A 13,512-nucleotide genomic window follows, 5' to 3' on the forward strand; every position below is an offset into this window, starting at 1 on the left:
CCCTTCATGTGCCTAGCAATCCTTCATGTACCTAGCAGTTCCTTCATGTGCCTAACAGTCCTTCATGTGCTTAGTAGTTCCTTCATGTGCCTAGCAGTCCTTCATGTTCCTAGCAGTCCATCATGTGCTGAGTTACTATAGCAATTCCTTCATGTGCCAAGTTACCTAGTGTATGTCGAGTGTCAGCATTTGGACATAATTTTTGCAAGCCAACTTGTGGGATTTATTTTTTATCATGACATTTATGTTAAGATCTTTTCTTGGGATGTGTCCAAACCATTGTTGGGTCGGCCCTCCTCTTATGTAATGTTCTAGAATAATTTGTAAGCCATTTTGGCAAGTATATGTAGAGTGTTTAGGCTTAGAGTTAGGCAAGTTTTTGAAAAGAAGATTTAGAGCAGAACTGAAAGTGCAAATTTGCTGTTGGATCTTTGAATGTAAATGTATTTGTATTTGGTCGTAACCTAGAAGGCCTTATAGCTGGGCATGTATGAAGATATTTTGATGAATCAATAAAAGTATTTCACTCTTTTTCCTCCTTTGATTGTTGTTCTTTGTGTTTGCTTCCGTTGTGTTAACTCTTGCAAGGTGGTTTGGATAGCTGGGTGAGCCTTTGGCCCTAGTTGTTCATCTTTTGCCTGCATCAGTTGGTATCAGAGCTTGAGGTTCATCCTTGTGCAGATTGGATCATGTAGAACCCTAATTTGGATTTGGTTGTAGGGTGGCAGATCTACGGATTTGACCTATAACTTGTAGAGGGTTACGATCTTGCAGGAACCTGATTTGTAAAGATGGTTCATGGTAGAAGAAATGTCGATGATGCTATATTGGATTAGTTGAGACAAATTGTAGCTAGATTAGATGCTATGGAGACAACCCAAAGGAGAGGAGCACATCTTGATGATGTAAATGATGATGAAGCAACAACACCAAACCATAATCTAGAACCTGAAGAAGATCAAGATGAGGAAAGATTGTTGTGTGTGTTGTCTAGGGCAAATCCAAAGCCTGTTGTAGAAGTTGTTCCTTTTGATGGAAAATTGGATACCAATGTTGTGTTGGATTGGATCTCTAATATGGAGAAGTTCTTTGAGTATGAAAACACTCTTGATAATAGAAAGGTGAAGATTCCAGTCACTAGGTTGATAGGTCATGCATCACTATGGTGGAAACATTTGCAAACTGATAGACAAAGGAGAGGAAAGGAGAAGACTAGAGCTTGGCCAAATATGGTTAACAAGGTAAAGAATAAATTCCTCACTACTAATTACCAAGTTAGCTTGTTGAGAACGATGCAAAATTTGAAACAAAAAGACATGACTTTGAAATAATATATTGAAGAATTCTATAGATTGGACATCAGATTTGGACATGTGGATGATGATGTTGAGAAAATTGCAAGGTATATTAATGGATTGAGATTTGGAATACAAGATGAAATAAGTTTTGTGAAGTTGGAAAGTGTGGAAGAAGCATACCAGTATGCCTTGAAGGTTGAGAAGATCTTGACAAAGAAGCATGAACAAAGACAAAGAGGTAGAGGTGGCAGATTCCAGAGAGGTAGAGGTAGATCTTATGGTAAAGGTGGCAAATTTAAAAATTATGTGTACAATAAGGGCAAATCTAAATGGAGGAATGATGAAAAAGGAAAGACTGAAGGGAAAAATGGTAATTCTTACTGAGGAGGCACTAGTTCTTACTGAGGAAGAGGTAATTCCTATTCTAGAGGTGGATTTAATGGTAATTGTTTTAGATGTGGCAAAGAGGGACATAGATTTTTTGAATGTAGATCCTCTGAAAGTAGGCAAGGTAACAAAAATGCTATGATTCAAGGAGATGATGAGGGTTCACCTAGTGGACCTGAGGCTGGAGAAAATCTGATGGTGAGAAGTACCTTATGTAATAAGGGAAGTGATGAGAAACCTATTTTAAGGAGAAGTCTTTTCAAGACAAGATGTAAGATGGCTGAAAAATGCTGCAAAGTGATCATTGATAGTGGAAGTTCTACAAATTTGGCATCAGAAGAGCTGGTTACCGAGTTGTAGTTGAAGAGGCTGAAACATCCCAAACCTTATCATGTTTCATGGATCAAAGATCAGGATAAGATATTGGTAAGTGAACAATGCCTTGTGAAGTTCAAAATTGGACATTACTTTGATGAAGTTTTGTGTGATATTGTGCCCATGGATCATTATCATATTTTGTTAGGTAGACCTTGGCAATATGATAGATACCTATAGAAGAGGAAAGTTTAATTGAAGAACATAAACACTCAAGATCAACTAGCAAATATTTTCCCTAACGTGGTTGTGAAAAAATAGTTTTTGGCTCTTAGATATCAAATTGCGAGTCCTATCAACATCAAGGAGGAGTATGTGGATAAGTGATCTGGTTTGTATGCAACTCCTAAAAACTAGGGGTTTCAACCTTTCTTCCATAGTAAATTTTCTAATAAGGAGCTTTCTTAATTTATTTAGTTTTTACATTTTTTGTTTTAGTCTTATACAAATAAAGTTGTCTAGGTACATCTGTGTCTAGTTTTAAGGATGCTATGTTTTCTTTATGTACATCTCTTTGTAATTCTTTTTTGGTAGAAGTAATAAGATATATTTATAGAATATTTTTTAGACAAATTTCAAAGTAGTGTTTTCTTGTTTTCGCTATTGCTGTTATGTCTTTTATGTTTGATTGATTTTATCATCTGGATTTTACATATGAAGTTTAATTTTTAAATCTTCATGTTTAAATAATACATATTTAATTAGATTGGGGTGATATTTCATTTAATAATCTTACCGTGATTTTTCATTAAATATGTATTATTTAAACATTATTATTATCAAATCAATAATAACCCAAAACAATTCAGGTGGTGCATATTATTTCCCCGAAGAGATCACCCTCCAAATGAAAAATATGATCTTGGCTCAAAATAGACAAACCTTCACCATCACCTTACAACATTAACAAAATTATTTATGCAATTGAAAACACAAATATATTCACCAGTTCGAAAAAGGCCACGCTCAAACAAGATATAAAAAGGGATTGTCCCTCTCAACAGGCCGTATTTTGGCGCGCCTTCCGTTCCGTTTCCCTAATTTAATTATTAATCTGAATAAACAAACAAATAGGCTATCGAAAAAAACAGTGTTCCATTTTGTAATTATTTTTATTTTTTCGTCTTCATGACCAGAAGTCGTGAGTATCAAGAAACCCAAAGATTAAAAAAAGAAGTGCCCTAAAGACTTTTAAAACAATCAGGATGAAAGAAAGACTTAACATCTATATATCCTTATTAAATTTTTGTAATCATTTGAATAAACTATTTATTTTTGGCACGTATGGGGTGGTGACCGTAGGTCCCAATGACTCCCGTCTCAGCGATTTCCTCTTGGATTTTTGTTAATGCTGTCAAAATCTGTATATTTTTTTCTATGACGCTCTTTGAGCTTGTTGTAAACGACATTATTCCTCGAAACGTCTTATATTTCAATGTTGTGCTTCCTCGAAACGTCTCAGCAAATTGCTCTAGGATCTGTCAAATGCCGGCCAAATCCGTCAATATTTTTTCCTTGCTACTTTAATCGTAATAATGATATGTTTTGGGCTACAAATGATTTCTACTGCTTTAATCTCTTCGCCCCACTGTCTTCCATCTATTCAAGCCCTGCGTTCGATTCAATCCAATGGCCGCAACGACTTCTGCCTTCGCAGAGATTATGGCCCCCTCTGCATCGTCTTCAACTCCATCAACGAAAAAGGTTCGGTACGATGTGTTCATAAATCACCGTGGCCCCGACACCAAGAAAACTTTAGCCGCCTCAATCTACAATACCCTCAAACCGCTTGGAGTCGAAGTCTTCTTAGACGAACCAGAGCTTGAACTGGGCGATTCCATTCCTTCTGAGATACAACATGCCATCAAAACTTCTTTCCTTCACGTTGCTATCCTTTCACCGAGATATGCAGAATCCACTTGGTGTCTCGAAGAGTTGTCTCTCATGTCCAAAAGTGGCCAGACAATCATTCCTGTGTTCTGCGATGTTGATGTCAATGATATCCGTTGGATAAAGGGAAGGTATGCTCAAGATTTTTCCAAGCTTGAAGGAAAGAGGAGATATAGTCCAGAAAAGATTGAGGATTGGAAGTCGGCACTGCAAAACGTTTCATACCTTAAAGGCCACATCGTCAACGGTGAGGAGTAAGTGCCGGTTTGCTTCTATCGCATGTTCTGAAATATATTTGTTCTATATGATGGATTCTCTTCCCTTTCTAACGTATATAGGAAATATAACTTACAAGATAAAGCTATTCTTACATTCAAATTTTCAATGTTTTTTTTGGAAAATTATTTTGGTTTGCAGATAGAAAAGTGTAGAAAAATGAAATATAAAAGACTATATCACAGTAACATAAGAGAAGAGTAATTGGTAGAAGATAGAGATATAGTCTACCAATTTATTAGGAAATATGTGGAATTAGTTTGTAACTAATAGCTACTTTAGTGGAGTCAACAACTATTAATGCAGTCAAATTTAAGATGTGGACAATAGAGAATTAGTTTGGGAACTAATTTTCTCCCATCTAGAATATTCTAGACAATCTTATTCTTCCTAACATCCCCCTTAAATCTGGTAGAAGAATACAAAAGAGAAGGTGAGCATTATATTACTACCCCCCTCCTAATGCATGTTCACCTCAATCATGCCCAACATATCTCCTAACTTCAAAAATTTAGTCTCAAGCATACTCTTAGTAAATATAAAAGTTCTTTGATCTTCACTTGGACAAAATTGGAGGCTAACAATATTTTCTTGAACAAGATCTCTGATATAGTGAACATCAATCTCAATGTGCTTTGTTTTAGCATGGAAAACATGATTATTTGCAACGTGTATAACACTTTAATTGTCACAATAAAAAGTAGTAGCTGAACTTTGTTCAAGGCCAAGATCAAATAAAAGATGTCAAATCTAAATTGCCTCTTTTCCTGCTTCCTTTGCTTCTCTATATTTCACGTCACATGAATATAGTAATATAATTGCTTGTTTTTTGTTGCTCCATGTAATTGGACTTGATCCAAGCTGAAAAAAATAGCCTCTAGTAGACTTTCTATCATCAATATCGCCACCGTGGTCTGAATATAAAGCCAATCAAAGAAGTTGAGGACTTGTAGCTATAATGTATGCCATAGTAAATCGTTCCATAGATATATTGCAAAATACTCTTTGCAACCATCCAATGACTTTCTTTGGTTTCCTGCATAAATGTGGATACCATATCTACTCTGAAACAAATATCTGGTCTAGAATGAGTTAGATAAACGAAGCTACCATGAACTTGTCTATATAATGTAGGATCTTCTTTCTTGGAGCTGCATTCCTTAGTAAGGTTAACTCTAGATTGAAAATGAGTAGGGACTAGCTTACATTCCAACATTTTAAATTTCTCTAAAAGATCCAAAGCATATTTTATTTGAGAGATAAACAACCCATCATCAAGCCTACTGACTTGTAAGCCAAGAAAATAACTTAGGTCACCAAAATCACCCATAAGGAATGTCCCTTTGAGATATGATTTTAAGTCATTGATTAGCCAGATATTTGGTCCATCTATGTGTAGATCATCTACATACATTGCAACCACAATATTTTTTTTTGTACTTTCTTCACATAAAGATTTGGGTCTAATTTAGGGTTTTTTAACCCATGAAGTTGAAAATACATGTCAATCTTCTCATTCCATGCTCTTGGTGTTTCCTTAAGTCAATGAAGTGACTTCTTTAATCTACAAACATGATTAGGATGTTGTTGATCTACAAATCCTGGGAGTTGATCCATATATTTCTTCATATAAGTCTCCAATTAAGAAAATATTTTTTACATCAATTTGATAAACATGCCACCCAAGACTTGTAGCCAAAGATAGGATAACTCTAATTGTATTTATTTTAATGACAAGAGAAAATGTTTCTTCCAAATCAATGCCCTCTTTTTTATTATATCCTTTTGGCAACCAATCTAGCCCTAAATTTTTCTATATCATCATTTGATCTAAATTTTATTTTGTAAACCCACTTCTACCCAACAACATTCTTACCTCTTGATTGGGGTACAAGTTCCCAAGTTTTATTTTCCATCAATGCATTATATTCTTCCTTAATGTCTTGCGCCCATTCTTTCTTTCCTCTAGCTTCTTCATATGATTTTGGGTCATTTACTTGTAATGTGTTGGCCACAAGAGAACAACCACTCCTTCCTTGGATCTTTGATCCTTTCCCATAGATTTCTTCAATACTCGTCTTTTGTCTAGTTGTAAAAACATCTTCTTCTTCATCACTACTTGGAGATAATGGTTGATCACAAGCATTAGTTCTTTGATTAGTATCAATAATGCATTCTTCATCCTCATCAATATAGTCTTCACTTCTTTCTATAATCTGAGAAGGATTTATTGTTGTGAAAGGAGAGGAAGTGGTTGTAAGTTGTGATTTCTCATCAGACTTTACATCTCTACTAACAAATACCTTGTTTGTTGTCAAATCATATTATCTATAAGCCTTTGATTCTTCATTATAACCCATAAACAAACACTTGCTACTCTTTGGTTATGACTTCTTTCTCTTTTCATTAGGAATGTGCCCAAGAAATACACCCAAATACTTAAAAATAACCAATGTCAGACTTTCTACCACTCCAAGCTTCTTCAAGGGTGATATTTGCAAGGGCTTTTGTGGGAATTCTATTCACAATATATGCAACACAATAAACAAATGAACCCCAAAATTTATTATGTAAACTTTTAAGTTGCAACATACGATGAGCCATTTCTAAAAGAGTTATATTCATTCTTCCAGCCACCTCAATTTGTTGAGGACTATAAGGATATGTTCTTTTTGCTTTAATCCCACAACTCTGACAAAATGACTCAAATGCATAATTACAAAATTCTCCCCCATTATCTTTTCTTAAGATTTTAATCATTTTCCCACTTTGATTCTCAACTAATGCCTTCAATTTTTGAAAAACCTAAAGTACTTCATTCTTTTTTTCTATGAAATAAACCTATACTCTCCTACTAAAATCATAAATAATCGTGAGAAGATACCTGACACCTAAAAGTGAAGGATAGCCCAGTTCACATTAATCATTATGAATGAGTTGTTATAGGTGATTAGTTCTCCATGCTTTACCCGAGTTAAAAGGATCTTTGTGATGTTTACCTAGCACACATCCTTCACAAACTCCTTCAGATGGTGAAATTTTTGTTAGTCCTCTAAATATATCCATTCTAACCATATCTTTTAATTTTCTTTAATTTATTAAGCCGAGAGGCTTTCTATAGTGGCAACAATCTTTAATGTAGACATTTTCTCTTTTGAAAAAAAATTGACGTTCATTTACATGTCAAAACAAAATAGAAATATGAATTTTTTTATTGCTATGATTTTTATGGAATATGATTTTTTAAAAATTTGTACATGGTGAAATAAATAAAACTTCTATGTATTAATATCAAAGCATAGTATATATAAAAACAAATACAATAGTTTATTTATGGAATTAGATACCTCTCAACTTATTTTATGGAAAAATTGAATTAAATTTTTAGGTATGCTAGTACATGTCCAAGTCTAGCATGCCAAAGTTTTGGCATATAATCAGCTTGAGCAATATAAGCATGAAAGTGTGTAAATTCATCATCAACAAATGCCATAAATTTAAATAGACTCTTCATGATCAACTCTACCAGTAGTAATTGTATTGCTTGTGTCTTTTTTTTTTAATCTCTAATAATAATTTGATTGATATTAACAAAAAACTCATATCCAGCTTGAACTATTTTGTATATTTCAAAATAAGATTCAACCTTATTCTTCAACGAACAAAACATTTTTCAAAGACCCATTTACTACATTAATAGTTCACATCCCTAGAACTGGAAGTTTCATTTTATTTTCTATTGTAATTTCTTCATCTGAATTATTTCCTTCATAAATATTAATAAACAAAGATCTATCTCTAGTCATGTAAAATTATGCCCCTAAATCTAAAATCTGCTCTTTAATAGAATCTAAAGAAAAGTAACCCCTCTTAACATTATGTTTAGTTTCAGGTGTAGCAATTACCTTGTTACCTATTTTCTCTTGCCTTTTTCGGGAGATGGCTACAAAGCTGTGTTTATGCTTCTTTGCATCCTTAGACCTTTCTTGTTTGGGCTTGAAGTGTTTCCTTTCACTATCCTTCCTTTTCAAACAAAATTTCTCCATGTGATTTTCACCAACACAATACCTACAAATAAAGAGTTTCTTCCAGCATGATTTTCTGAACCATCATTTCTAAAACAAATGCTTTGAATCTTCATCGTTTTGAAATTTACTATATTATTTCCAATTCTTCTTTCCATCATTTCTAAAGACTTTACTTATAGCTGCATATGCATGATTTTTCTTAATATATCCTTCTTTAATAAGGTGATCTTCTCAATCTAAAATAGACCTACAATATTGATCAAACAAACTTGTTGTGGAGCATTAGGATTTATTTGAATAGCCCTTTTCCTTGATTCCTTAAATACCTTGTCCAACTGAGGGAGCTTACTTTCAACCATTGCAATCAACTAAAATTCTTATTAGAACATACTCAACACCTATTTTATTCAGTCGATCATTTAAAAAACTAACTTCATTGAAATAACTAGACATTTTTTTAAAAACAAGATGGATCTAAGTTCGCCAATCTTTCTTCTATATTGAATGTGCTAGCAATATATCCATCTTTATAATCTTTTTCCAAATTCTCCCACAAATTTATAGGATCATCAACATCAACAAACCTTCTATTGAGATTAAGACTTAAAGTTTTACCAATAATACCTCTCGCTTGCTCCAACTTACTCTTTCAAAACTCTTTTTCTCTATTAGTTTGAGGTTCTTTAATCTCCCCACTCACAATCCTCCATAAAGCCTTTTCCCTTAAAAAATTCTTGACTACAATCTTCCAATTTGCAAAACTACTTCCATTAGGGTCCGTTTGGCGAGCGAAATACAAGCGGAATAGGCATATGTAAATTCCAAAAAATTTGAATTCCTCGTTTGGATGCACCAAAATGGAATTGGAATATGAAGTAAAATAGGAATACGTATTTCAATTTTGGCCCCAAAATGGGGTTTTGCAATTCCACCAAAATAGGTGCTATTGGAATACGTATTCCTATTCCACTTTTTTTATTTTAGAAAACATAAATTTTGGGGTCCACGAATTCCCATCAAATATTGGCTGAACCAAATAGAGAATAGGAATACGTAGCCCCATTTTCTATTCCAGAATACGTATTTGAGAATACGTATTCTTATTCCCCTATTCCTATTCCCGCAGCCAAACGGGCCCTTAAATATAGGCAACACCTCATTTGTAGAGACCATGTTAGCCACACAAAGAAAATTCAAACAATTATTACTCCAACAATATATAAGTCCTATAAACAAATAACTTGAGCAATCTATTTCTAATTGAACCTTTGCTCTGATACCATGTAGAGAAATGAAATATAAAATAATATATCACAACAACATAAGAGAATAATAATTGCTACAGTAGATTGGAGGAGAAAATGTTCTTAGTGAATGGTGTGAGCAATTAGATTACCTTTATTTACAAAGGAAAACTTCTAGAATTTGACGTGATAGTAAATTAAATTCTATCCTAATGACTCTATACATGAATGGTTGCATGAGAAGATGGAGATATAGTCCACCAATTTATTAAGAAATGTGTGAAATTAGTTTGTACTAATAGTTATTTTAGTGAAGTCAACAACTACTACTGCAGTTCAACTGCAGATGTGGACAGTAGAGAATTAATTTATGAACTAATTTTCTCCTATCTAAAACATTCTAGACAATCTTATTCTTCCTAAGAAAAAACTTTTATTTCTTCACCTTATAAAATTTGTATGTGAAACATGCCATTGTTTTTTATTTTTTACTGTATTCTTCATCTAAAATGAACAATTGATATCTGTGTATCAATTTAAAAAATGGTAAATACGTTATATTAATTTAAGATTTCTTTTCAGAGAAAATTTATTTATTTTTAAATGTTTTTTAACAGTGATAAAGAAGTGCTGATGATTATCAAAAATTTTGTTCTGGAGCATCCTAAAAAGACTTTATTTGTGGTGGCCGAACATCCTGTGGGTCTTGATAAAACCTTATTTGACTTTGAAATAATTGTGATGAATTCTTCTCAAGATGTAAAAATTGTAGGGATCACAGGTATAGGCGGGTGTGGAAAAACTACACTCGCAAAAGAATATTACAACAAGATGATACACTCCTTTTACAGATGCAGTTTTGTTTGTGATGTACGAGATACACCAACTAAAAATTTGTATGTAAAGCAAAAAAAGATGTTCCAAGACCTTGGCGGCCCAAAAGATCTATCGTTTGACAGTGTAGAAGAAGGTAAAGCAATCTTAGCCGAATATTTGCGATTTGTTCAGGTACTTATTATCTTGGATAATGTAGATCATCAAGATCAATTGGAATCTCTCTTACCAACAAAAGACAGCCTTACACATGGTAGTGTTATTGTGGTTACCAGTCGAGATCCTGGTGTTCTGATATCATGGGGAATTCCTTCTAATTCGATTTACAATATGAAAAAATTAAGTCCTCGACATGCCATGGAACTATTTTGTTGGCATGCTTTCCAAATACCGACTCCAATAGAAGAATTTGAATGCCTTGTTAAAAAGTATTTAATAATATGTAAGGGATTGCCATTATCCATAAAGGTTTTAGGAGCACTTGTGCATGGAAGGTGTAAGGAATATTGGAATGGTCAGTTAGAAAAGTTCTCTGGATTATTGCACAAAGACATTAAAACCGTATTTGTGGTGAGCTTTGATGCACTAGACGAGGAAGAAAAAGAGATATTTTTGGATATATCTTGTTTCTTCATAGGAATGAAAAAGAATTCAGCGATCATAGTGTGGGAGGAATCCGGATGGAGTGGAGCAGGTAGTTTGGCAACGCTCGTGGATAAATGTTTGGTTGAAGTAGATGAAGACAGGTGCTTGAGAATGCATGATCTGCTGAGAGATCTGGGAAAGGACATTTCAATCACACGGTCACCATACCGCCTTTGGTCACCACAGCAACTCAAACACATTGAGAATCAAGGGAGGGTGAGTTAAATTATTACCTTGTTTATTATGCTATATAATAGATTGCTCTGAGATTAAATTGTTTAATACTTTTCCATTTAGGAGAGCCTGCCAATTCGGGGAATCAAAGCCCAAACAGATGAGTTTTATGAAGAATTTGTTGAGTTTATCAGAGAAGAATCAGGTAGAGGAATTAAGCGGAGGCGGGGATTAAAAATTGTAGATGTTGAAAACAACTATTTTACAGAGGAATTAGCACCAGTATCAGAAGGCATTGTCTCGCTGCGATGGGCCAACTTTCCGCATACATCTCTTCCGCCATGGATTTCATTGAAGAAGTTGAGAGTTTTAGAGCTTTGTGAGGCTTCTAAATTAGAACAACCGTGGGACGAGAGTGCCAATGTATGTATCTTCCTTTTCTTTACTGTTATTTATGCAACCAGATTTTCTTAAAATCTCTTTTAGTTGTTGAGCGGTCTTGCTTAATTAAAAAAGGAAATTTGGGCACTGCAGCCTCCTGTGCAGTTGAGAGTGCTGAAAATCAGCCATGCGGAAAGCTTCCAAAGCTTTCCAAAGTCAATAGGATTTCTGAAACATTTAAAAGAGATATCCTTTGACGGCAAAGGAGCTCCTATCGAAGGTCTACCAGACGAGTTCTGCAGCCTCCAAATGCTGGAGCGCCTCGAGTTTGTTGAATGTAATGAGCTAAAGTCGTTGCCTAGCAAGTTCGGTGATCTGAGAAACTTGCAGCATCTAAGATTGGAAAGCTGTAGCGCGATTGATGTTTTGCCAGAAGAATTTGGCCACCTCCAATCGCTGAACTACCTTTCATTATCGCATTGTGACAACCTCAAATCATTGCCTGGCGAGTTTGGTGCTTTGACAAATCTGGAGGTTTTACAATTGGTGAGATGTAGTCATTTGATGATTCCGTCAGAAGTACTTATGCAGCTTGCTAGCCTTCATGACTTGGAGATCACTTGTTGCCCAGGACCCACTGAATTTGTAATCCAGGAGGGGTCCTCATCTTCCAATATTTCATTCTCTAGTCTCACAAATTTATATCTAAACAGCTGTCGTGTGTCTAGGATATCAATCTCTGCCAACTCTTGCCCCACTCTGCAGACGCTATTTATTAACCAGAATCATGACCTAGTAGAGATAAGTGGGTTGCCCGTATCTGTCAAGAGTGTTGAAGTGATGGCATGTTCAAATCTGCCAAGCATAAGCCTCAATCCTGGTCTGGTGAAGCTAGAGTCTCTGGATGTGTGGAGGTGTGAGGAGCTGAGGATAATTAAAGGATTAGAAAATTGCACTTCGTTAGAGACATTGGCGTTACGAACTCATGAGGAGGTGCCAGTGATAGAGGGTCTGAAGGATATGGAGAGTTTGAGGAGGGTAAGCCTCATGGCAGAATGCCACATATCAGCATTGGAACCTTTCCTTCAATCTTTAAATAGAGAGGTAATAATAGTCTTTACGTGATTGAGCTTCTAATTATTATTATTATTGTTATTATGTAATCTAGATGCTTAGTGGTTGATAACAATGTATAATTTGTGGCAGAAATGGCCATCCAGATGTCAAATATGTGTAACGGCAGATCCCAGCGTGGAGGCGATGGCGAAGTGTTTTGCTTTCCCTGGCGTCACTTTGGTGGACTCGTTCGACCGACAGAAGATCGACCTGAATGAGGTTGATGACTCGACTGACGAGGACGAGTCGAATGAGGAGGATGATGAGTTGAATGAGGAGGATGATTGTCTGGAGCCGTTCTATTATTGGGAGTACGTGTTTTCAGAAGAGCGTTCCGCCAACGAGGCAGTGATGATGTGTCTTGTTATAAACTCAGATGGTGACATTGATCTGACGACAAATGTCGATCAAATGATGCTGCCAGAAGGTAAAAAGCTATACATTAGTGTTTTCTTCCCATCTTCACTCAAGGAAGAGGAAATTTCCTCCCATGTTTCTTTTGTTCTACGGAGGGACCTCCATTCGTTAGAAGATAATTTGGTAGAGACGGGAATATTGGTGATGGGTGAGGAAAATAGAGTAGTCGACGTTTTTTATGGATTATTGCAACATTTGGGAAAAACAAAGGATATTTGTGCCACTGCATAATAAATTTGTCATATTTGAATAATGTTAAATATTATAAACTTAATTGTGCAATCTATGTGATTAATTGTTTCTGATTTAAAAATATTTATGTTCTATATGTATATTTAATGTTAGTATTATAAATATGTATAAATGTGTGGAAATTGGAAGTTTTATAGTCTATGATACCAACCTTCTAATTTTATCTGTCACTGATTTCCAATTCTGATACGCTAA

The 13,512-nt window shown here is 34.9% G+C and overlaps 1 protein-coding gene across 1 annotated transcript; it reads left to right on the top strand.

Moving 5' to 3' along the window:
- The first annotated feature begins 3,689 nt into the window (after window positions 1-3,689).
- LOC149568665 (disease resistance protein Roq1-like) lies at window positions 3,690-13,296 on the top strand. The gene is made up of 6 exons (XM_089816758.1): window positions 3,690-4,204; window positions 10,116-11,193; window positions 11,275-11,574; window positions 11,686-12,636; window positions 12,739-12,867; window positions 12,943-13,296. Exons 1-6 carry the CDS (start codon window positions 3,690-3,692, stop codon window positions 13,294-13,296), a joined length of 3,327 nt encoding a protein of 1,108 aa, XP_089672884.1.
- Window positions 13,297-13,512: the final 216 nt, after the last annotated feature.

The sequence above is a fragment of the Cupressus sempervirens genome, chromosome 3, assembly GCF_028749045.1.
Source record: "Cupressus sempervirens isolate cs-2001-9-10 chromosome 3, ASM2874904v1, whole genome shotgun sequence".
Classification (NCBI taxonomy): Eukaryota; Viridiplantae; Streptophyta; class Pinopsida; order Cupressales; family Cupressaceae; genus Cupressus; species Cupressus sempervirens.

Coding starts and splice junctions, on each gene's coding strand:
- LOC149568665 (XM_089816758.1), top strand. CDS start 3,690: ATGGCCGCAACGACTTCTGCCTTCGCAGAGATTATGGCCCCCTCTGCA. Junction 12,637..12,738: donor TTCAATCTTTAAATAGAGAG/GTAATAATAGTC, acceptor AATTTGTGGCAG/AAATGGCCATCCAGATGTCA. Junction 12,868..12,942: donor AGAAGATCGACCTGAATGAG/GTTGATGACTCG, acceptor GATTGTCTGGAG/CCGTTCTATTATTGGGAGTA.